Source organism: Melanotaenia boesemani, chromosome 13 (assembly GCF_017639745.1).
Source record: "Melanotaenia boesemani isolate fMelBoe1 chromosome 13, fMelBoe1.pri, whole genome shotgun sequence".
Classification (NCBI taxonomy): domain Eukaryota; kingdom Metazoa; phylum Chordata; class Actinopteri; order Atheriniformes; family Melanotaeniidae; genus Melanotaenia; species Melanotaenia boesemani.
This window is the reverse complement of record NC_055694.1, coordinates 8,479,751-8,502,950: the sequence shown is the minus strand read 5'-3', so window position 1 is coordinate 8,502,950 and position 23,200 is coordinate 8,479,751. Positions and strand designations below refer to the sequence as shown.

At 38.3% G+C, this 23,200-nt stretch overlaps 1 protein-coding gene across 2 annotated transcripts; it reads left to right on the top strand.

Moving 5' to 3' along the window:
* Nucleotides 1–704: 704 nt before the first annotated feature.
* On the top strand, nucleotides 705–22,269 carry frmd4bb (FERM domain containing 4Bb). Of its 2 annotated transcripts, XM_042005007.1 has the most exons (24): nucleotides 705–912; nucleotides 10,189–10,254; nucleotides 10,763–10,857; nucleotides 10,958–11,050; nucleotides 11,345–11,429; nucleotides 11,782–11,838; nucleotides 11,926–11,948; nucleotides 13,067–13,150; nucleotides 13,411–13,476; nucleotides 13,764–13,821; nucleotides 13,909–13,995; nucleotides 15,425–15,501; nucleotides 15,680–15,818; nucleotides 15,902–16,043; nucleotides 16,309–16,442; nucleotides 16,622–16,738; nucleotides 17,769–17,997; nucleotides 18,086–18,139; nucleotides 18,261–18,405; nucleotides 18,645–18,812; nucleotides 19,004–19,788; nucleotides 20,097–20,235; nucleotides 20,507–20,620; nucleotides 21,429–22,269. In XM_042005007.1, exons 2-23 carry the CDS (start codon nucleotides 10,189–10,191, stop codon nucleotides 20,616–20,618), a joined length of 2,955 nt encoding a protein of 984 aa, XP_041860941.1. In that variant the 5' UTR covers nucleotides 705–912; the 3' UTR covers nucleotides 20,619–20,620; nucleotides 21,429–22,269. The 2 variants fall into 2 exon arrangements, with proteins under 2 accessions (XP_041860941.1, XP_041860942.1); XM_042005008.1 differs by lacking the exon at nucleotides 20,507–20,620.
* Nucleotides 22,270–23,200: the final 931 nt, after the last annotated feature.

Genomic DNA, 23,200 nt, shown 5'->3' with positions numbered 1-23,200 from the left:
AAATAATAAAGTCCAGTGCACAGTGAGAACTACTTTTTGTCATATTAACAGCACTGAAAACATGCAATGTGTTAATAAATATGCAAGATTTGTTGGCACAACTTCTTGGGGTTTATTGATGTCTGAAGGTAAATTATAAGAGCAAAAAAGTGAGTTTGAAGATTGGAAAAAAATTAATTTACATTTACAGTAAACATGTAAAAAATTGTATACTTTGTTGTTGTTTTTGTGTCATTTTTGCTGTTTGTTGTGGATTCATTTACTAAAGTCCAACAATAAAATCTAAGCATTTGCTCATTTTTCTATATACTTAAGGACATCATGAGAAGCAATTGTTGCTATGGTAGCAACTAAGAAAAAGATTCAAACGAGTTATAAAAAGATCAAATGGTGAGATGTGAACTGGAGAGAAGAAGACAATACTCTTCATGAATTCACTTATATGGACATGGACGATCTGAGTAAAGAAGGAGCAAATGAGGCAAACAAAAGCAGAGTTTAATTTTATGTGAACTTTAACATCCTGTCTGACCCTGGACCTTGCAGTTGAAATGATGGTAAGGGATGCAGCAGAGACAGCCTTCAGGCCATCACTTCATTATTATGGGAATCCAATGTGAACCAGGCTGCTGGATGAGAGGAAGGGGGGGTTAGGCAGGGAGCGGCGGTGGGAGGGGGGGTGAGGGGCTTGTTCACATAATAGCCGGCGGCGGGTGAAGGCGTGGTGAGTTTGGCTCCATACGAGGCGAGTGTGCGCTGTTGTAGTACCGGGTGATGAGCATGGGCAGCGGCTGCACGGCGGCTTTCCTTCCTGCCAGGAGCGGTTGTGGACAAAGCTGAACGGGGCTGGTCAAATATGCAGGGGAGCATCTTGATGATCAATACCTAAAGCGGGATACAAGAAGTACAAAGGTAAGACGACATATGATGCGACTGGGCGCATTGGACCCGCCTCAGAGAGCTGTGAGGAGACAAAGTCTTAACCAGTCATGCATGCGCGTGATCCGAAAAGAGAGCATCAGTGAAGATTACAACTGAATGGGCTTGGCTCGTAGCACCTAGCAGCCTGTTTCCTCAGTGAAACAAGGAGGAGAGGGGTTTTTGTTTCACACATGTGTGTAGACATGGAGCTCAGGTGCCACCCATATACAGTAACCTACAGTAGCACTTTCATTGTTCTGCCTGCACAGTTGGCTCGTCTCTTAACAGGGTGCTGAGGCCCACACTGCTGATTAACTGAAAGCAGTAACAAATAAGGCAGGTGTTCAGTGGAACCCTTGGATGGGTTAAAAATTGTAAGTAAAAGACAGAGTAAAAGAGAGAAAAGGGAGGAGAGAGAAATGTATGGGCTACTTAGAACATACATGGTTGAATGAGTCATACATAAAAAATTGATTTAGGAGTTGTATCTTGGTGAATATTAAAAATGCAGAATGAATCATCATTAGGAGGGTACATATAGCCAATATAGAATGTGGTTTTCGCACCAACAAGTGTGTGAGTGAATTTGTTTGACTGGTGACCCAGGTCAGGTGCTAAATTTAATAAAGATTAGCAAGAATACTGAACCTGTTGTAACATTGCTGCAGGCAGGCCAGCTCATCCTCCCAGTGAAATGTGTTTTAGCTTTTTTTTTTTTTTTTTTTTTTTTTTTAATTTTAGTGATCTAGCAGATGCCTAGTCTCTATTTTCTTTTTAAGAGACAAAGACAAGAAAGGATGAGTGCTGCTAGGTTGACATTGACCTGCTGCTTCCTCCCTGCTGTTATCTAAGGACTGAAGAAAGGGACACAAGCGAGGGTGTATTTAAAGCATCAGGCAGTGTAAACAGGAATTGTTGTGGTGTCTGTCTCTGTGTGACACACATGTCCAGTTTGAAACTTCATGACTCTTCCTTTTTGTTAGAAAGGATGTCCTGTGCCATTTATCACCATTGCTGAATTTACACGCATTTCTGACAAAATGAAAGTGTAAAGGGTTCAAAACAAGCCATGTTTCTGGTTTAAAAAAGCTTCCTCAGTAGAATTAGTCACAGCCCAATACACATGATCACATGAACATCTTTATGTAGTTGTGAATAATCTTCGAGTCTAACCAGACTGAGGTGCTCTTCTAGCTGTCTGATGCTGCTGAGAAATGTCTTACCACTCAGTTGGAAACTTTCCATTTAGGTATCAAAGCCTCCCGAGAGTTTCAGAGAAATGAGTTTCTCCCTGCTAAAGACAGGGAGGAAGAGATCTACTTTGAAATGGGCAAGTAATCTTGTATTCACATACTTAAGAGACAGAGCAAATCTAATAGATAGATAAGGTGAAATCTTATAGCAGAGCAGCAGCCAAGAAGTGAAACAGGTTATTAGGTGTGACTTGTGATTAGAACTTTGTCTTATTTATACGCATTTATCCTGGAAATGATCATTTTGTAAGATCATCTGGTTCCTGTATATGGTTTCAGTGAAGGTAAGGACAACAGATACAATGTGATGATATCTTGGTGTATGCTCCAGTGATTTTATGATCCTCACATGGTTGCAGACACTCTTCAAGCATATCATGTAATTTAGTCATGTTCCATTTTTTTCAGCCATTCACATCCACGCCTCAGCGCTGTGTCCCTGAGCTCTGCAGAAAGTCACTGCAGTACTTTGTAATGAAACTCTGCAGTTTGTGATTTCAGGACTATCACTGGGGACAGCTTTAAATTGTACACACTAGTTTTAAAGTATTCTGTGTTTTCTTGCAATCCAGTGCCCTGATTTGATCCTTCCAGACATTTTAATTCTGCACTCGTTTGCTGAATTAAAAAGAAAACTAGGGCTTTTAGGTTATATGTAACCTGAGTATCTAGATATACAGTATAGATGATTTTTGATTACAGAACATGATTCTGTTACACTAGAAGATGATGTATTAGACTCACTCACCAAATGGGTTATTCCTTCAGCTGTAGCATGCTAACTTCCTACCACACGCCTATACCAGCATGTTCATTGTAACAGTTTACAACCGTACAACCGGTGAGAGACAGCCCGACCTTGCAAGCCTCATTGACTCTCACTATAGTTAATGAAGGCTGACCTCTGTGATCTTTCTTCTAGTAAACAACATCAGACCAAAATATGAATCATGCATTGCTATAAAATGCATTGCTAGAGCACATACAGATGTCTCCCTTTCAGTTCCAACACTTTCTCTCCTGGTTCTGTAGATTTCAGATGCATTTACTATATATTCAAAAGCTCTAATGATCTGCCTCCCTCAATAGTAAGACAGAGTAACAGATATCTCATTTAAAGTCTTTAAAAGTTGCCTTTACTGTGTTTGACTCAATTTTATTTTACTTTTTTCATTAAAACTTACAAGTTATCTTTGACTGTAATTTGTGCTTTGACAAGCAAATTAGCTTCAATATATAACATTACCTCCTTGTTTAGCTCTAACGTTACCATAGAAACATACTAAAATCAGATAACACACTAAGGCCAGCTTGCTTATGTTCATGTTCTGTTAACCCCTTAACAACTGAATTTATTTACAATTATATAAAACCAAAATAAATACAGGGAAAAAAAAATATGCAAAAAATAACAGAAAGAAAAAGAATGGAATAAATAAAGTGCAATTAAATATTACATAAATTAATAACAAGTAATAAATAAAGATAAATAATAAATAAATAAATAATGTAAAAATAAATACATAAATGAGAGCTAATAAATAAATAAAAAGAAATAAGTTGGTAAAAAAAATTAAATGAATGAAGGCCAGAGATGACTCTCTCTGCAGAAAGCAGCATATCTTTGAAAACTTACAATTGCATTTTAAACATTTGAATTTTGTTGGTTAATTTTAGCCAAATACAGAACCTTTAGTGAGTTATGTAGCCCTTTATGATTGAAAGTAAACAATTACTCAAGGGCAGCTCTCATAAAACAGCTGAAAAACTGTAAATTTCAAGCAATATGAGCTCTGGATAACATGATTATTCCTGCTACCAGCAATATCATATTTATGACCAGTACTGTTAAAATGAGTGCTGATGATGAAACAATGTGGTCCATGCTGCAACTTACACTTGTGAGAAAACAAATTGTAATTCTCTGCTGCCTCTGTAGCCACTCTTGGGTAGAAATATGAATTTGCACAGTGTGATGAGTGTATTTACATTTATCTAACTTACCTTTGTTATATCAAATTAGCCCCACGCTATAAAACCTAAATTAATACTTCTCCCAGGTTGTGATTTTGCCATAATATCCTGAGGCTCATTGTGTTAATTAATTTCCCGGATATCACAAAGAGCCAGACGGCTTCTCCTTACGAGATGACGGCAGACGGATACCTTTTGACCGCTGACAGCATGAGTCATGATGAGACTTGAGATGAGGAGATAATCCTGTATCCTTCAGCTCACTGCTGTTGTAACCAGGGATCATTGCTATATGCTTGGACTCTACCTTTTCTTTGATTATTTAAATGTTGTATGCAAATGTTAGTTAATAATTTAGTAAATTTGTTTCATTTGGAAGGCTAATTTTCTTGCCATAAAAAAGAAATCAATATTTCAATTCACTAATATGAAATACGTTCATTTAATTGAAATGCTCATAATATTGTGAGAGAAAAATAATAAATCAATCCAGCAGAAGCAGCTGTTTCTACATTCTTTCTCCCTGTGAACACCCAACGCCCACATAGCACAGCCGTATATACTGCTCATGCACTTGGGTGTGTTTTTTGCTTGAAGCAGCAAACATATGACAAGTGGTCTGCAGAGGTCTGGTAACCTACTATTTTTCAAGCCCCAGGTTTTTAATTAATTTATTTTCAATTTTTCATTTTGAGACTTGCAGACTCCAGACCCTGACAGACTCTGACTAAACTGACATCAGTAAAAGGAGCTCCTTTTAATGGATGGTTGTAAATTTTTAAGTCACAATACACTTCCTCTGTATTTCATACTGACTGTATGTTGGAGTTAATAATTTATTCTTTGCTTATGTATAAAGATTTATTGTTGTTATTTATCAGTTAGAGTAGATAGCTGTAATTGATCAGCTAAATTAAATATTTGCTATCCAGCAACCCTTCACACACTCGATGTGGAGAAAGGGGTGAGAGTTGGGGGTGAACGGACAACCATATGACACCTGTTTGTCAAGTCTGTTGTAGCTCTGGTTGCATTTAGTAAGCTCTAGCTTTGGTAAAAGATCATGGGCATTAGTTACTGTATAATTCATTTTCTGTCACATTCTTATTCTGTTACTGTTCTTTAAGGTTTACAGCTTCATTTGCTCAAATTTTACTGAACTTATTCCCAGTTTAGATTATAGAAGTGCTGACACCGTGAGTAAATGAGGATAGTAATCCCCTTTTTTGTGCAGTTTAGCAACTGAACCTGCATGCTTTGTGAAGTACAGATTATTTCCCACTGTTATCTGAATGTGATCCAGTAAGAATGATTAAATATGGTACATACATTTAAGAAAACTGTCTTAATATTGTTTGTATTTAAATTATTATTAACCCTGCTGACATTACAGTTACTTCTTAAAGTATCAAGATTAAAAACCAGTAGTTACTTTTTGGACTGACACAGAGCCAACGTTGCTACTTTGTTAGCTTTGGGAATGTTGAAACTAACAGCCTGAGTCATACTTTACCAGAAATGTAGTGGAAATCAGAGCTAAAAATAAATATATAAATATGTGTTTCCTGTAGGACACTTCAACTACAAATGCCTCAGAAGCTGAAAGTCTGACTCAGAAAGTTGACGTTTCCAGCCTCAAACTCAAAATTTAACATGGCTATGTGGGACATTAAAAGCAGTATACCTTTTATTTTTGTTTGTTTCTTAATTGGCTTTGTTTTGGTTTAGCATTTGTTTTAACCATCCAACACTGAACATGTAGCTACAGTGTTTGTCAGCACAAAGTACTGGTTAGTGCAGTTTTATTAACGTGCATTGCTAATTTTAGCTAGCCTGGCAAATAAGCTAATCATACTTGTTTTTTTTTAACTTACAACACAAACTTGATAAGCACTGGGAAGGACTTCATTCCCAGCCACGAGTTTACTTGTGAAAAAATGATAAATGGCAAATTGCTTAGCTCAAACTTGATACCTCCTCACAGCAACATAATATGAAATATATAGTTGCATCATGTTCATACCGACATAAGAATCAGTATTCACCCTTTATAGCTGTACTGTGATCATGCTTAATTAATGTCAAGTGATCCTACACACCCTGTCTTAAAATCTTTTATAGTATTTTTAGTAGAAGTTGCTTTTTTCTCTATTTCTTAGCATTCATTACCCCCAACAAACTCATAGAACTGTAGTTGCATCTAATAATGTCTGTTTTTAATTGCTTCTCTGTGAATCAGACAAAGCAACTCAACACAGTGGCACAAAACGTGTTCACAAGCTAGAGTTTTTGGAGTCCAACAAACAGCAGATAAAATAGTTCATGGTTATATGACATGATTAAGTTTAACCCATCCTCCCAACAGGCTAACATACTGTGAGAAGATTCAGGAGTAAAATGCAGAAAAATACAGTTTTCAATGCTCACTGGGTTTTTTAATACCTAACATTGTCAAACAATAAAATGGTAGCTGCAACTCCTTTTCACATATGCTGTCATATCCCCCCCAAGATCTTAAATGGACTTTATGTGTAAAATTAGTTGTTTCCTACTAACTGTGCAGGTCTCTGTCGTGTTACCGTCAGGGTCAGGTGATTAAAGCCAATTCTAACTACAGAAAAACTTTGCTGATTGTACTTTGTTATATCATCAAAACAGATCTAACTGGACCTGTGGGATCATACATAGTCAAAACAAAGGATGTATATTTCACTTAACTAACATATTGTGTCTGATGTCACGTCCTGTTTATCTTGGCAGTCATTTGTATTCACAGACATTGGGGGTTTCATTGGATTATTTTTTTGTTTTCAAGTATAGGTCAAGGCATTCGACATACTGTTTTTGATTTAATGATTTTGTCTTAATAATTTGCACCATTTATTTCCAAATACAGTTTTAAAAACATGTTTCATGGCTGCACCAGGTGTCTTCAAAAGAGCACGTAACCACGGAGAGCGGGCACTGGCTTGTGTTTGATACCAGCCTTCATCAATAATGCATGAAAATTGAAAACTGAGATAAGACGGACTGCAGTCTGGACATGACATTTAACCAGTGTGACGTATTAAATCCTGACAGCCAGTTATTCAGGAGACAGAGAAATACTCCTGTTAGCTTGATGTTCACCCCACAAGTTTGACATTTTAATGCAAGATTATAAAATGGTAATTAATAATATGTGCTTATTATTAGGGGGATATTCATCTCTTTATAATGTGATGTGATGTCTTACAGTGAATGTACTGAGGCCATGTCTGTGTCTGCACCCTTCTCAAATGTCCACTGGGAGATATGTATAACAAGCTGTCTATATGTTAGCCTCAAGCCAGGAGAGTCAAACCTGCGTCCTGTAGCCCAATACTGAGCCTCTCCAGTCTCTGGAGAAACAAACAAAAAACGGACAAAGAGTCTTTCATGTCTTTTATGCCTTTTTGGTCCAGTGTTTGTTTCAATCCCTCCCGTATTTATTTATTTATTTTTTCCTCTTTTTTTTGTTTTTTTATTGTAGTTGAACGATGAGTTACACCAGGTCTAATGCATACATCAGCAGACCCCAATAACCATTACACTATGGCCAGTGTGTATTTATTTTGGATCTAGCAGTTTAAAAATTGTGGGGTCACTTAAGTCTGACTTATGTTTGATGGAGGGTCTATTCTGTGGGTCACTGCTGAGAGACTGTAGAGTTAGTGAGGGCTTCTGCGCTGCTCTGTCAGATATAAATAGCAGTTCTTGCAGTGATTATAGCTTTCAGATGATTAATAGTGTGGATTCCTGAAAAAAAGATCAGCTCCTCCTTTCCCCCTCACTTCATCTGTATCTGCTGAGCTAATAACAGCTTGTGAAAATTACTCAATGCTTACTTAAGAAGCAGTTTTCTACATATGGACTTCTTCATGCAGAAAAAAAAATCCTCCCTGCACCATCTAGTGGTCAGATCCTTCTACTCCACAAGACAGTCTGGAGTCCTGTTAAGCCTATTACAGAAATAAATAACGTGAGCCCTCTGGGATGCAGTCATAACTAAATCATGCTCAAATCAATGTAATCATACTCTTGTGATTGTCACAAGCAGACTCACTCAAAATTAATTGGATTTATTGAATGTGCACTTTTTATTAAACTCATGAAAGAAAATTTAAGACTGTGGCAAGAAGACAGATACATCATTCAGGAGTCTACATTTGACAAAATGCTTGTTAAACTGTACAGGTGATGTAATTCCTATAAGAAGTGACCAAGTCTTCTGCCCCATTCAGCAAGCATAAATAATTTATTTGTGGAGAGTGGGGAAATAATTCATTAATCAAAAAAAGGGTGTGTAAAATGAAATATCACTGTTACAGTGCTCTAAAAAAGAAGGAGATATATCTAAATTCAAACCCACACAGCTACATAAACACACTAATGTAGGAATGATAGGCTAAAAGGAAGTGCTAGTGTATTAGAAGACCATTTTGTCTCACAAGATATACCTATGTGACCCATATTGCTCATATTAAGAAGCAATAAACTCTAAACTGTGATCAGGCATCCGGCTCAGCCCTTTCTCATTAACTGTAGGTCAGCTGCTGATTTCACACCACATAAGCCGTCACTACACACAGCAAAGGCCCAGCAGCTCAGTCAATATTCGTGATGGAACAAGTTGCTGGTTAATGGTGATCAGCTACAGCTGCTCAGTCAGAGCGAACAGTTTCATAGTTCGGATCCAAAAGGACATTCTGCTTAAAGGATGAGACCTGGTCAGGGATGCATCCACACCTGCACTCTCCCTGGAGAGGTTTACCAGGTACAGCAGCTGCTTGGTTCAGTCCAAGAGTTAGACATCGCAATCAGCCTCATTCTGTCAAATGAGAAGGCTGCTGGATCTGTGTAGCGTAGTTTTTCAGTTTGAGAGCTGTTTTCATTGTAAAATTGGTTAACCTCAATCTGTCATTTTGCTAGCTGTGTGATTTATCTGGTGTATAGCGCTTACTGTGTTTCCCAGCATGTCAGCTGGCTTCATCTTGACTAAAGGCACAGTTTAAAGGACAAAGTGGTGAAACAGATCTTACGCAAACACACAAATGTGATTTTATTTTTACTGTGTGTGAGCAAATACCAAAGACATTCTTAAAGATGCTGAATTTAGTCGGAATTTGATCTGAACCAGTTTTTTTTTTTATCTTACATTGTTAAAAATAGCCATTAGAAATACATTACAAGTCCTGTTATCAAAGGCTTAAAGTTTAGCTCAGTTCCAGTCCAAAGATGTATTCCACAGTTTTTGTTAATTCATAATGAAATTAATTTTAAATAACTTCTTCATCTTTGGAAAGCTATCTTTAAAAGTACATACATGAGCCAAGCATTTAAAAATAAATCTGAAAAATATCTCAAAGCCAAAACATTGAAGTTGCGCATGAATAGTAACCTAGTTAACACATATTGTATGCCATTGCACTGGCTCATTTTATCTTGTCTTGCATGTCTTTGCACTATTATGATGCATCAGATTGAGGTGAAACAAATTCCAATGACATTATAGTAAATTTTGCTGCTGCAACATTTTATATTTCATAAATTTTCTACAGAAAATCTTAAGTCCCCAAAGTATGGAATAACTATAGTTTTCAAGTTGAATCATGGGGTACAGAAGTAATATAAAGTTACATAAATGGTAGGCTAAGGAGAAGTAAAGAGTTTAAATTTGTACTGCTTCTGAGAGGCTAGAGGGTTAAAAGCAAAATGTAAGAACTTCAAATCCCTCATTTGGTTACTGTGGCAACAGATCCTTGAAACAATGGTTTTATTGTCAATAACTTGGCTGTGTTATTTAAAAAGGATCATTGTATTAACCACAGAGGTCAATGGTGAATTAATGTCATCATAGTAACTCCTGTTTTGTAGTTATAGATCATTTGAAAAGGGTGCATTGCTTCAATATTGGTAAAAACATTACAAACAAAAAAGATCCTGATGTCACAGTCCCTTGTGATTGCAAATAGACTACAGTTTCTATCACAAGTTTTAACTTCCTACTTTCCTCCTGCAGATGACTGAGGGCAGACTGTGCCAAGTTCAGCTGCTGGATGACAGGAAGCTAGAGCTGCTGGTTCAGGTATGACCCCATATCATGACAATGCATGCAAAAACAATGCAGTGCATGTTATTTTTAAAAAACCATCAAAGAGATTGCCATAGCAGTCCTAAACACTTACAACTTATTTCAGTTTGATGCATTTCTTTAGCACTTTTTAGCTTAAATTGTTAACTTGCTGGTGAACACAGTGGAACATTTAGCATCCGAAAAACAAGCTAAGACTAATGGAGGTAGAGACAAAAGTTAAAGGGAGCTGGGCTTACATTCAGCAGCCAGAAACGTGACTCAGCTCAACTTCAAAGAGGCCATACTGCATGTCAAGTGTCGTCCAACTCGCCTCATGTATGGACATTATCAGTTATGGCATTATAATGAAGCCTTTAAAAACTGTTCATAAATATAACAAGACATTGCCACTCCTGCACCAAGTGACCTCTCAGCTTGTGTGTGTTATAATGTGTTGGACACATTCATCAAGAGAACAGTGCAGATCATTTAAGTAAGGAGGTTTATCTTTGTGTCACAGCCAAAGCTACTGTCGTACGAGCTCCTTGACTTGGTGTCCTCCCACTTCAACCTCAAAGAGAAGGAATTCTTTGGACTTGCATTTTTTAATGACAAGTATGTAAACAATACAATCTACCTTTTTGCAGCAGTATAAATGTACTGGTGTGTTTGCAGAAAGCAGCTTTCTGATGCTTCAACTTGTTTGCCTTTGCAGTGGTCAGTGTAAGTGGTTGCAGATGGACCGCAGAGTTCTTGAACACGACTTTTCAAAGAGGCCGGGGGCCATCGCCCTTAACTTCCTGGTCAGGTAACCGCTTTTTTCATGCAAAGTCTTAGCTCACCAGCAGGGGGCACTAGTCTGCTGTTTCATATAAAACTTTAGTTGTCAACTAAATGTCTGGCTTGTTTTTATATAAAACAAAAAATCCCAGTTTGCATTATTTTGACAAAATTAGGATTTCCTTACCTGATGGCTCAAAAGTCTTTGACTGTCCTGTTTTTTTGGAGGGGCTGTTTACCAACACCTGTTTGTAAAAGCATGTATTATTAATAAAAGTTTGTTCATTGAATTGTCGTTAAAATCTTCTTTATTCTTTTCCAGGTTTTATGTAGAAAACATAACCCAGCTAAAGGACATCATCACAGTGGAGTTATTCTACCTGAATGCAAAATCTGCTGTCTACAATGTAAGTGTTTTTTCATAGCACTCTCTGATTTAAAACTATATGTACAAAAAAAAAAAAAAAAAAAGAAGTATTTTTTTATAGATAGTTTTACCAGCAGCTCCACAATGACTCACTCTCTGGAACTTGCTCCTCAGATCAGCAGACATTGGCTGCAGGGCACACTTTTCTTACTCTGCTGGCTGCAATGTAAAGTTCACATTATGAGAAAGTAGAAAAACACACGGGTTCATATTGTGAGTAAGCAGAGGTCATAGTAGGGCTGCACAGGGGAATATTCTATGTTTGGATGTGGAAAGCTTTCCCCACATCAAACTCATTTTCTCTATTTATTTTTATTCTTCTCATTTCTCAGGGGATCATTGAAGTAGAAACTGAGAACGTCTTCAAATTAGCTGCAAATGCTTTGCAGGTTGATTCTCTTTATAGTCTCATAAACAGATTAACTGCTTAATCTAAAAGCATATCGACTAATAAGATGTTGTTTTTTTATCTTCAGGAGGCTAAAGGAGACTTTACGAGGTAAGAGCACATTATGAGCAGCATGAGAAGTATTTAACAGCAGCAGGTTGAGTTAATAGTGAGCTTTTAGCGAAGACATTCAATAGGTCACTTGTTCCTCCAGTGCAGACAACAAAAATCAATAGCAGTACTATGTGAGGCTCACCACAGAGTGCTGAGAAGCTTGCACCAGACAACTAATGAATCTCACAATGCTGATAGAAGCCAAGTATTGCAGAGCCAAGACACCTTTACAATGCACACAGCAGCTATTAGCTGTGTTTAACCAATGATACAATGCTAGCTGTGTTCAGAGTAATACTGCAGGTCTTTGTGCATGTTACCACCTGGCTCTGACCAGCTGCAAAAAGAAGATGTTTTTGTGCAGATTTCTTTTTGTTTTTTGTTTTTTCTTGGTTGTTTTTTAGCACTGAAAATGCAGAAGTTGCACCTAAATATCATCTCATTCTGTAGCTGTGGGTGGAGGTTGGATTAAGTTGGAGGAATTTCCAATTACTGTATCCTTTGGTGAAATTTTTTATAAACATATTCTAATATTTTGTAGAATCTTAAAAGGATTCGTGACAAATGAAAGGAAAAAGTGTTTGTGTTTTGGTGGCACACCACATGTGGCAAGCACTTATTCTGCAAGTCTATGTAAGAATGACACTCCCTTCCTCCAAAGCGTATTTCCTCGTTTGTTGGTTGATGATGCAGATGATGGTGGTGAAGGGCGCTGCCTAACATGTCAGCCTATAGAGTCCCATGTGTGCTCTGTTGGATAGAGATCTGTGAACTCGTGGATGGCAGCACTCATCCTGGAGGAAACCGTTCTCGTTAGGATAGAAAATTTTCGCAGAGCAACTTTGAAGTGATCTGCAGTGATCCTTCCCACTAAGAAGTCAGGTGTACCCAAACCATGCCAGCATCATTCCCCTCACGAAACAGCAGAGCCACCGAATGAAGGAAGAGTTTTTTCCTTTAATGCATCACATGCTGGAAAGAAAACACCCAAAATGGCAGGAAAAAGGCCTTTTACCTATATATAAATGTAAAATACTGTAAAACAAGAATAAATCCTGCTTATGTCAATATATAAAACGCATATCTGTCACAGTTATTTCTTTTTCCTGTTTCAGTGATGAAAACACTCGAGCTGATTTAAAGAAACTACCAACTCTTCCCACCAAAGTACTCAAGGAACACCCATCTCTTGCATACTGGTATGCTATCAGCAAATGGTTAATAGAAATTTTGCCCATGGCCTGAAATGTACGCATTGCAGCAGCACAGCACTCGCAGGGCCGACGAAGAGCTGTGAAAGGTTATCAGCTGAGTCAAATGTTTTACATGTGATCAATCAAAGCCGAACGGGAGGAAGAAAGGAACAAATATTTATATTTTTAAGTGGATGAAACACATTCTAGTCTTCTTTTTTATCTGTCACCAACCTATTTTCATCTTTCTTTGTGTGATATTGCAGTGAAGATCGAGTAATTGAATATTATAAGCCGCTGAAAGGTGTCTCCAGAGGACAGGCTATTGTGCAGTAAGTGTTGAATAAAATTGTGCATTTACCTTAATTATATCAGCACTAGTAATAGTACAGTAAATTATATTAAGCTTCAAGTTCATTAATCTTCCTGTCACCAACATAACCCCACCACCTCTTTCTCTCTCTTCCTGACACGCCTTTTCCCCTCAACTGATAGAAATCAATAGCTCCTCTTTAGTTGCAGTCTGATTCACTGGCAGAGATCAGTTTCCTGCTCAAAACCAAACCATATGCAGATGTGAAATAGCAGCTGGTGGTTTCAATAAAAGTTTTCCTTCCAGGTATTTGACGTTAGTGGAATCGTTGCCAACCTATGGTGTGCATTATTATGAGGTTAAGGTAGGTCTTTTAAAGTGACTCACTGGAAATGACAGCTGTTGCATCTGGAATCCAGTCAACAACACAAGCTGTGCTCTCTCCTCACAGGATAAACAAGGGATCCCGTGGTGGCTTGGAATCAGTTATAAAGGCATCGGCCAGTATGATTTGCAGGATAAATTAAAACCTCGAAAGGTAAACAGCTTCCCTACTCTCTTAAATGACTGCAGCTACTTCTCTTTACTGCTTCGCTAATTAAACAGTGAATATTATCACACAGGGATGCTGCTGTCACACGTTAAGTGTGGTGATTTACCAGTTACAATTCATGCATCAGCTCTTTCACCCCAGCAAGCACTTAGTTTCAGCTGCAGCAGACGAGGCCAGACTTGAAAATTTAAGTCAAAATCTCTGCTCAGAGATGTCTACCTGTCAGTTCATTTTAATGAGGCTACTGTGTTTTAGATGAAGAATCATACAGACACTGAGAACCTGCTTTTCTTGTTTCATTAAGTGTTCATTTAGCTTGTGAGTTAACTGCAGAAACACCCATATGAGTGATCCATCAGCTATGTTGTCCAGTTTGTGACCTCAGTGCATGCTGGTTTAGATGGGGTGCAGACATGTACCAGTGGTAAATATTCCCAACAATTCTTTGCTTACATGTATTTGTCAAAATGCTCTACAATTGCTTAACATGATGAATACCATCTGCGCCTGGTGCATCCCAAAATTGTGCAAGAAGTAAGTCAGCTGCTTGGTTTGTTTTTGGAGACGAGAGGAGGAGTAAGCCGGTGATGTGGATGGGAAGGGGGCTGGATTTGGGCATTATTGTGCATGTTCAGAAAATACCTGAAGAGACAAGTCTGGAGCTGACAAGAAAGCAGAGCAAAGTATGTGTTTGTGCTCATAGGAAAACCAGGGATGATTTAATACTTTTTTAAGGATTTACAATCAACTTCTATTATACTGGTAAGCCTGGATATTACACCTCTTTATGTGGTTTGCTTTGAAACGCTTAATGGAGACACTGGATCTTTGAATGTAGCTTTGAAGTTTTATTCATTTTAAGACATGTAAGAGGTTAAAATTCCTTGCCTTCTCACACTTCACTGTGTTGAATTTCTGTCTCATTTGTCCCGACGCTTCATGAGTCAGTCACCCTGATAGATTGTTCATGTGCGGCTGTTGTCAGCACCTGGTTGATGGGGGGGATGAACGGGCTGAGCCATGGAAAAGTTTGTACACCACAATGAGTCTTCATATAATGTCCCCTTATGGGATTCATCTCACTCCAACACATGCATTATTGCAGACTCGGCATATCAGGCAGCCCAGACTGTAATGACAGCTCATGTTAGAGTCTGGCTTTTTTTTGACTGTGGGTGAACTAGGTGAGCCAAAACACATGAGACACTTTTTTTCCCCAAAGAAGTTTATCCCGTGTCAGTCAGAATGGTTATTTTATTTTTTTTTAACACATGTACAATAAACAGAGGTGACACCATGAACGGTGAGACTTTAAAGTCATTTCTTTGGGCATTGTCCCAGAATTTCTCTTGTGAATCATGAAGCAATACTTGTCTGCCTAATCAGAAATGGTTTTGTGGCTTATTACCCACAGCTGTACCAGTGGAAACAGCTGGAAAATTTGTACTTCCGAGAGAAAAAATTTGCTGTAGAAGTCAATGATCCACACAGGTAAGGAGGAAGGGAACCTTTCTTCTTTTTCTTTTTTGCTGCAAGATTTAATGTTGATTTAATTTTTATTTCACCTCTGTGTGACCCAAAGGAAAGACTCATTTTGTTGCAGCTCTGGTGTTAATTATGGGGGAAAAGAGTTGTTCTCAAACTGCAATCTATTCTGCACTTTGTTCAGGAGAGCAGTAACCAAACGCACCTTTGGGCAGACGGGCTTACTTATCCACACGTGGTATGCCAGCCATTCTTTGATCAAGACCATTTGGGTCATGGCCATTAGCCAGCACCAGTTCTACTTGGACAGAAAGCAAAGCAAAGTAAGCGTTGGATATCAGACACTGACATTTCATTTTTTTACCCCACTAATCTTCATTTTATATAAACTTCTTCATTCTTGTAGGCTAAACTAGGACCAACAAGAAGTTTGGAGGAAATTGCCATGGACCTCACAGAGCACGGAGGGGCAAAAGTAAACAGGCTTGGAGATGTAGGTCTGAAAAATGACTTCATAACAGCCAGCAACGGGAGCCTGGTGTCTACAGGTTTGTTGTGGTTATTTTGGTTGAAGCAGAGTATATTGTGTTTTTCCACCAAAACTCACTATTTCAGATCATATTTATGGGGAAAAAAGAAAAAGAAAAAAGAAAAAGTGATTTATAAAACACTGAGCTTTTTTTTTGTTTAGAAAAAAAAGATGATACATTTTAGTCTTAGCTAATGATTCATTATCATGACAGGGTGTAATTGTCAGATATAAGGGTGTGGCACTGTATGTTGGCAAAAACAGACTTAGTAATGTATTTGCAGGTTCTGCGGACTCTGAAATGAGCGAGGAACAGAAGAAAGAAAAGCTCTCTGAGCTTAGAAAGAAAGAACAGGAGATCCAAGATATTTTGGCCAAAAAAACAAAAGAGCTGAAGAAGATTTGCCTCAGAGAGGCGGTGAGAAATCTCCTTTTAAATTACAGTTCTTCTGCACTGGTGCTACATAAGTCCTTTTTTCAGTCTGCTGAACTCCCATTATTAAACCTTGTTGCTGTGCGGCAGGAAGACTTATTGCTTCTGCTGTTACCTGCAGTTCATTTAAGTGTCCAGAGGAGTTATTGTGTTTGTGCTTTCAGGAACTAACTGGCAAGTTGCCAAAAGAGTATCCCCTCTCCTCAGGGGAAAGACCACCACAGGTCAGACGACGTGTTGGCACGGCATTCAAGTTAGATGACCTTTTTCCCTACAATGAGGTCTGTATTTAACTGCTACACTTTAATCAGATGTAGGAGCATGTTTAACTTTGTAAAACATGAACTATGTTAAAGTTAAGAATTTCATTTATTGCTAATGTTGACCAAAATCTGATATATCATAATGTGTTTTGGATTAAGCAAAAAGTCTTGTCCAGTAACTATTAAATATGTATTTGGGGAGGCACATATTGCAGTGGGTGGCATGTTCAGTTATTACAAACCTGCACACTATTGTTATTAAAGGGGATCCTACATGGGTTTGCACTGTATGGTTTTTCCATCTTATTGCATGCTAACGCTTAGCTTGGAGTCCCTGGAATCACATTTTAATACACTGGGTGCCCCTTTAGTTAAATGAATACTGACCTAAATCTATATCTTGCCAGAAGAGGACTTATATTTAGCATTCAGAAGGGTGTTAGCAAGATAAGTCACCTGACTTAGTCCACCCATAAGACCTGAGTTAAGTTTTGTCATGTAACAAAATGAACCTACACTATGGGCTTCTGACCAAACATGATGAAAATAAGATAAATACTTAATGAAATATAAAATCTGCAGTGAAAAACAATTCACATCAAGTATTTTATGTATGTATGTATGTATGTATGTATGTATGTATGTATGTATGTATGTATGTATGTATGTGTGTATTTATTTAAATTATTTATTGTTCTACTTGTTTTAAAAGTGCAAGCTTCTGGCTATTTTAGAAAAGGACAAAAAAAAGAAAAACAGGAATAAATGAGTTTAGAAGCACTGTTGTTTTTGGTTTCTTCATGCAACTGAATTAAAAAAGAGAAATATTCTTATATATTGCTTCCTAAAATAGTCTTAATTTTTAGTTCACTGACTAGAATGTGATAGAACTAAATCTGCAGCTGATAAAATGAGTATTAGACTTTTTACATGAATACCAAATAAAAATTTGAGTCATCTGAAGCTAAATCTAATTATCTGACATGTATTTTGTGAGTGGATGAGTACTGGTTACTTAATCTGATCTTTGGGTTTGTGATTTGTGCAGGATCCCTTCCTTAGGAACCTGGAGAGCAGATTTGCCCTTCAACAAAAGATCGTCGAGGCCGCTAAAAAGCTTGCAAACGAGCCAGAAATTTGTAAAACAGTCAAGAAGAAGAGGAGGAGAAACTGTCTGGATGCCATGCACAAACTCCAACAGATAGAAGATGAGATGAACCAGTACAGAATCAAAAAGGGGAAAAAGCCCACACAGCGGGCATCAGTGATCATTGCAGGTGAGCTGCAGGCTGACATACAGTGTGTTACTGCATCAATCATTTAGCCATTCTTGCGGTGTACATGGAGTTATTTTCTCTCCTCCAGATGAGCTTGTGCGGTCAGACTGTAGCTCTCTGTCTAGTCTCCCTCTGGATGATGGTGAGTCAGACAACACATATTGGCTGCGCGAAGATCATTGGACCTGCTGCATTATTGATTATACTTCTTTTGTATCTATTTCAAATGAGGGAAAACAGTTTTTTTCATTGTCTACATTTAGATGATTCAGATATTGCGGGTCAAAGACCACGATCGCGGTCGGTCCAAGGTTCCCCTCAGCTTAGTCCAATGCGATCGCTAGGAGCAGAATACGATGCAGAGAGACAGGGATCTTCAACAGGAAACCACAGCAAAAACCACTGCAGGTTGGAAAAAAATTTTACCCCTAAACTATTTTTTTGTTTGTCTAAAATCTTCATTTAAGTGCAACTGGTTTCACAAGCAAAGTAAAAGTATTCAAAGCTGACTTCTTGTTGTTGAGTGAAGAAATGATATCATTATTTGGCACAGCCCACAATATTTGTTGAGTCATGTTTGCAGCCTCATTCATCCTCAATTCTTGTCCCTTTTTTTTTTATCCTGTCCTAATACCATAACCTTTTAGATTAGCTTTTGATGGCCAGGAGGCTTCACAATACTACCAGAATCCAAGAGAAGTCTCCTCTACCCACAGTAGTCCTTTTAAAACCCTTCCCAGACCTCCTAGAGATCCACGCAGCATGCCTCCCACCCCGGTTATGACCCGCAATGCCTACAGCAGCAGCCAGCTCAGGTGTGATCTTCCTTCTCCTGCACTGCCAACCCACTCTGAATCCTCACCTCCCTCCTTCTTTTCACCTCCAACCTCTTACTAAAACTTCCATATAAACCCAACCTTTAGTTTTCCTGCAAAATCCAAATATTTTTTTCCATAACTCTCTTGTTCCGTTAAGAACCAGTTAAAATATTGTGTCCCTTCTACAGGTCGGAGGGGTCTCCTCATTGCTTCAGGCATCGCAGTGGAAGTCTGGAATCTCAGCCCCGGTTAAGAAAAGACACAGACTCGGAGAAGCCAGTCTTTATCTTGTCACCAGCTGAACGTAGCAACAGCACGGAGGTGTTAGAAGACTGCTCCTCATACACCAGCCAGTCCAGTCTGGACTACTGTGGGGCAACTAACTCCCAATACAATACACTGGACTCCCGTACCTCAACCATGCATCGTCTTCACAGGAAAGTGGCAGCGTATGGTAACACTGGAAGCATGCCCAACTTAGTCCAGCACCATTCTGGTTGTAATTACTCATGTGAGACCTCAACACACTACGCGCCCAGTGCCTACTACGTTGCCGGCTACCCCTGCCCGGACATGGAGCCTTACACTAACGGTGCCTACGTGTATGAGAACGAAGTCGAAGGCCATTACAACGTCAACCCGTCCTACCAAATGAATGGCTATCATGGACATGAGAGATTCAGGCACTACAGCAGCGATGGTGCAGATAGTCTTTCTCAGAATCCTTACGCAACAGTGAGGCCGCCACGGAGCAGAGAGAGACCCAGAAATGAGCTTTTGGCCAAAAACATGCATAAGGCTCTGGTGGCAGAGCATCTGAGAGGCTGGTACCACAGGAACAAAGGCCACAGGGAGGGAGGGAGGGGACTGATGGCTGGATATGACTTTGACAGTGGCTCTCAGCTCAGTCTGGGCTACCAAACCATGCCTGCAGCCTTCAGCCACTCCAGCAGAACCACCTCTTTCTCTTCAGGTGCTATGATTTTTCTGAGCCATTAAATTAGCTGGTATATTAGTTGGAAATTCCATTATTCCATTAACTTTGGTGAAAGTCCATAACAAAGTAAATATTTTACACTTTATAGGCCTAGATCATAAACTTCTAAGTCACCATATCAATTGACAGTAACAGTACTGTGATAACATATTGCCATTTTATGTTAGAGGTAATCTTCTGTTTTGCAATGATAACATTAAACTGAACTCAACTGTGTTTCCAAAAACAACAATTACTACAGTTGAACACTCAGCTAAGCGTTTTTGTTGTACCACCTTTTTCAGTGTCCTCAGCAGAGAGCACAGGGAACTGGCGCAACCAGCTGGCGGTCGGCCTGACAGAGTTTGACACACCCGACATGCCTCAGTACCCTCAACCCGGAGCTCCGTCATCTCTGTACAACCGCAGTCCCACACATAACAGGTGAGTGCTGCTCAAAATCTCACCACCCAGGTACTATGGATGCAAGCAGAAATTTGCCAGGCACAAACAGATGTTCGTGGTTCCTCAGTTTAATCATTTAAATGAAATTCTGTTTTGACATCACTCCCATCTTAAAGGTTTATCCTTTGATTGTACTCTGCTGGTGTAATCTTTAAGCATTCAGATACAATGTTCTTACAAGGATCTTTTCTCTCTCTCTTTCTTCCCTCTTTCACTGCTTGGCCTTTAACACTCACTTGCGCAGATTTTCTCCTGAAAACAAAGAGTCTGACACAATACCTAAAAAATTTGAGTCAGTAGATGTGGTTGGCCCTGATACAACTAGTACAGATGAACCATCAGACAACCAATCTAGCACTTAAGGGTGAGACTAAACACAGCGGGACGCTTTGTGTCGTGGTGCCTGTCATCTTCATTTTGATGTCCTATCTTCATTCATCTGTTACGCTTTTACAGCTTAATCAGATCATCTGTTCATGTTGTGGTTTATTTATTTATTTAGATATTTTCCACCACGGGAGCATCTTTGTATTTGCCCTACATTCCAGTCATCATACAGATGATCATGCAGCATCAAGGCAAAGACAAAGATTAGCAAAATCTGAAAATACTGCAATAGTTTTAGCTGTTCTTTTAGGCTGTTATTGAGCACAGATGCCAAGGGCTTTGAACATCAGCATACTAACATATTGACCATGTTAACATGCTAATGTCTACCATGTTTGCCATCTGAGCTCTTTGAATTTGCTCGCTAAAATTATTATTGGGCAAATTTTAACTAAAAAAATTAAATTGATTAAATAATCATCAAATATCACAAGACATGCTGATAGGAACATGAATGTTAGTATGAAATTCCATGGCAGTGTTTTCAGTAGTCACTATTCAGCCTACTCCAGACTGGGAATCCCTCAGACTGGCACTAATAGAAAAGTCAGTGTCCTTCCAAATTTTGAATGCCTCATCTTCATGTGATGATAAATGTCTGACACAAGGCAGTCCATCAAACTGTTGAAAAATTTCTTCCATAAAACCACAATAATATTCAACACTTTGTTTTTATTTATTTCTACTTTCATCCCTCAATTAAATCTCCAGTGTTAGCCTTGTTTTTCTTCTTTAAATATTTAAAGTATTATATATTTGACACCTTCTTGTATCATTGCATGCAGATATCGCCTGGATGGAAGCTACATGAGCATCCACTGAAGAGGACCAAACCAAACTTTGGCACAAACAAAGCCATGGCCAGCAGCACATGAAGGGAAAAGAAGCCCAAACACAGGCTGTAGTGTACACACACTTCTTCTCAGCCACAAATGCAGTCTTTGGAGATATTCTGTGCTTTAAGTTTTTGCAGAGGCGTACACTGTCCTCATGTTAAAGTTTGCTCTGAACACTGATGACACTCTTGAATGACTTTCCCATGTGCCTTGGAGTGAAGAATTGTAGAGGCAGATGAGAATGTGTCAAGATGTTGCACAGTGCACTGGATTTAAACCATATTCTGTATTAAAGAGAAAAATGTCAACATGTATTTTAACAAGAACTAGCTACTGCCTTATACAAAATAGTAGGTTAGAGAATAAAAAAACAATCATCACTTTCATCTCATCATAAAAATAGTCTTGATAATTATGTGCACATATAAAACAAAGTTTAAAACATGTGACAGGACAAGAGCCGATTTGATCATTAGAGCAAGTTGGATGATTTTCTATTCATTTTTTAAATGTTGAATCAGAATGAATTATGTCAATATTGTTTATAGAGCCATTTGTCTTGGTGGTGCAGTAATGTGTTTTAAATGCATGGTGATGAATCATTATTTTTTTTATTAAAAGAAAAAAAGAAACACTGCCATAAAAACAACATCCACATATTTTTTCCCACATATTTGTACAGTTAGTGTGTAGTAATATGTCATTAGATAGCATCATAAAATATTTTCCATTTTAAATGAGGAGGTGAATAAATACATGTGCGACACGTAGATGTTGTTGTCTTTTTGTTTGAGAGGCTTGTGCAGCTGGTAAACATCCCAGTCAGGTTAGGTATTAAGTTAGTGTTAGTCATTTCAGGATAATTTCTTAGTTGCTGAGACCACAATGGAATTAAAAAAAACACTTCTTTGTTTTCTCAGCATGAAGTTACAGCCAGCCTGGCAGTTAGCATAGCATTAGCACTAGGATAGGCAAATAACCTGAATAAAAAAAAAAAAACCTTTAGACCCCTATAAAACAAATTAAAGCACATGACCAAGTGTATTTTTTTGTCATTTAGTCCTGTTAGTAAGGTCAGGAAATGCATCCAAAGCTGTTCAACCACAGAATTTTACACTTAAATGTAACTTTTAAAGGCAAATTATTTAAGAAAAAAAAAACTTTTTTTGTTTAGAGTGGGGTTGATAAAATCCCCTTTCACACATTGGTTGTACCTTATGTTGTAAAGATGTCCTCTTCAACTCACAGCTGTTTCTCTTTTGCAATTCACCACCAAACAGAAGCGGATCAGCGCCTCATCTTTGTGTGCTTACACAAAACAAGCTAGCATTGCACAATCAGCCGACTGATGGCAGCGCAGTGATGCTGTCTCACCTTTGCCCACATGCTTTCACATATGTCACCTCCCTTGAAGTCCAGATCTGTATCAATGGCAGACTGATACATTTTACTAAAAGCAGAGTATGTTGGGCAGCCGCTATGTGAAGATTACTGCAGGGATCCCTCAAACTGCCATGAATTCTTTTAGGTTTGAGTGATTTTTGATTGAAATATGTATTCTTCTGTGAATTCCTCTTGAGTAGCAGCTAGTGTAGCTGTCTACAGCAGGTAACTACTCATATTTAGGCTACCTAACAAAACTCCTCTTTATATGTCAATGTTTTGATCAAATGTGGTTTTAATTTCCCTTTTAAAATTAATGTTTTTTTTTATGTTAAATA

Excerpts from the sequence above, each read along its gene's own strand:
- frmd4bb (XM_042005007.1), top strand. The coding sequence starts at position 10,189 with ATGACTGAGGGCAGACTGTGCCAAGTTCAGCTGCTGGATGACAGGAAG. Across the intron at positions 17,998-18,085 it reads GGCATCAGTGATCATTGCAG|ATGAGCTTGTGCGGTCAGAC; the intron begins GTGAGCTGCAGG and ends TCTCTCCTCCAG. Across the intron at positions 19,789-20,096 it reads AACCACCTCTTTCTCTTCAG|TGTCCTCAGCAGAGAGCACA; the intron begins GTGCTATGATTT and ends CACCTTTTTCAG.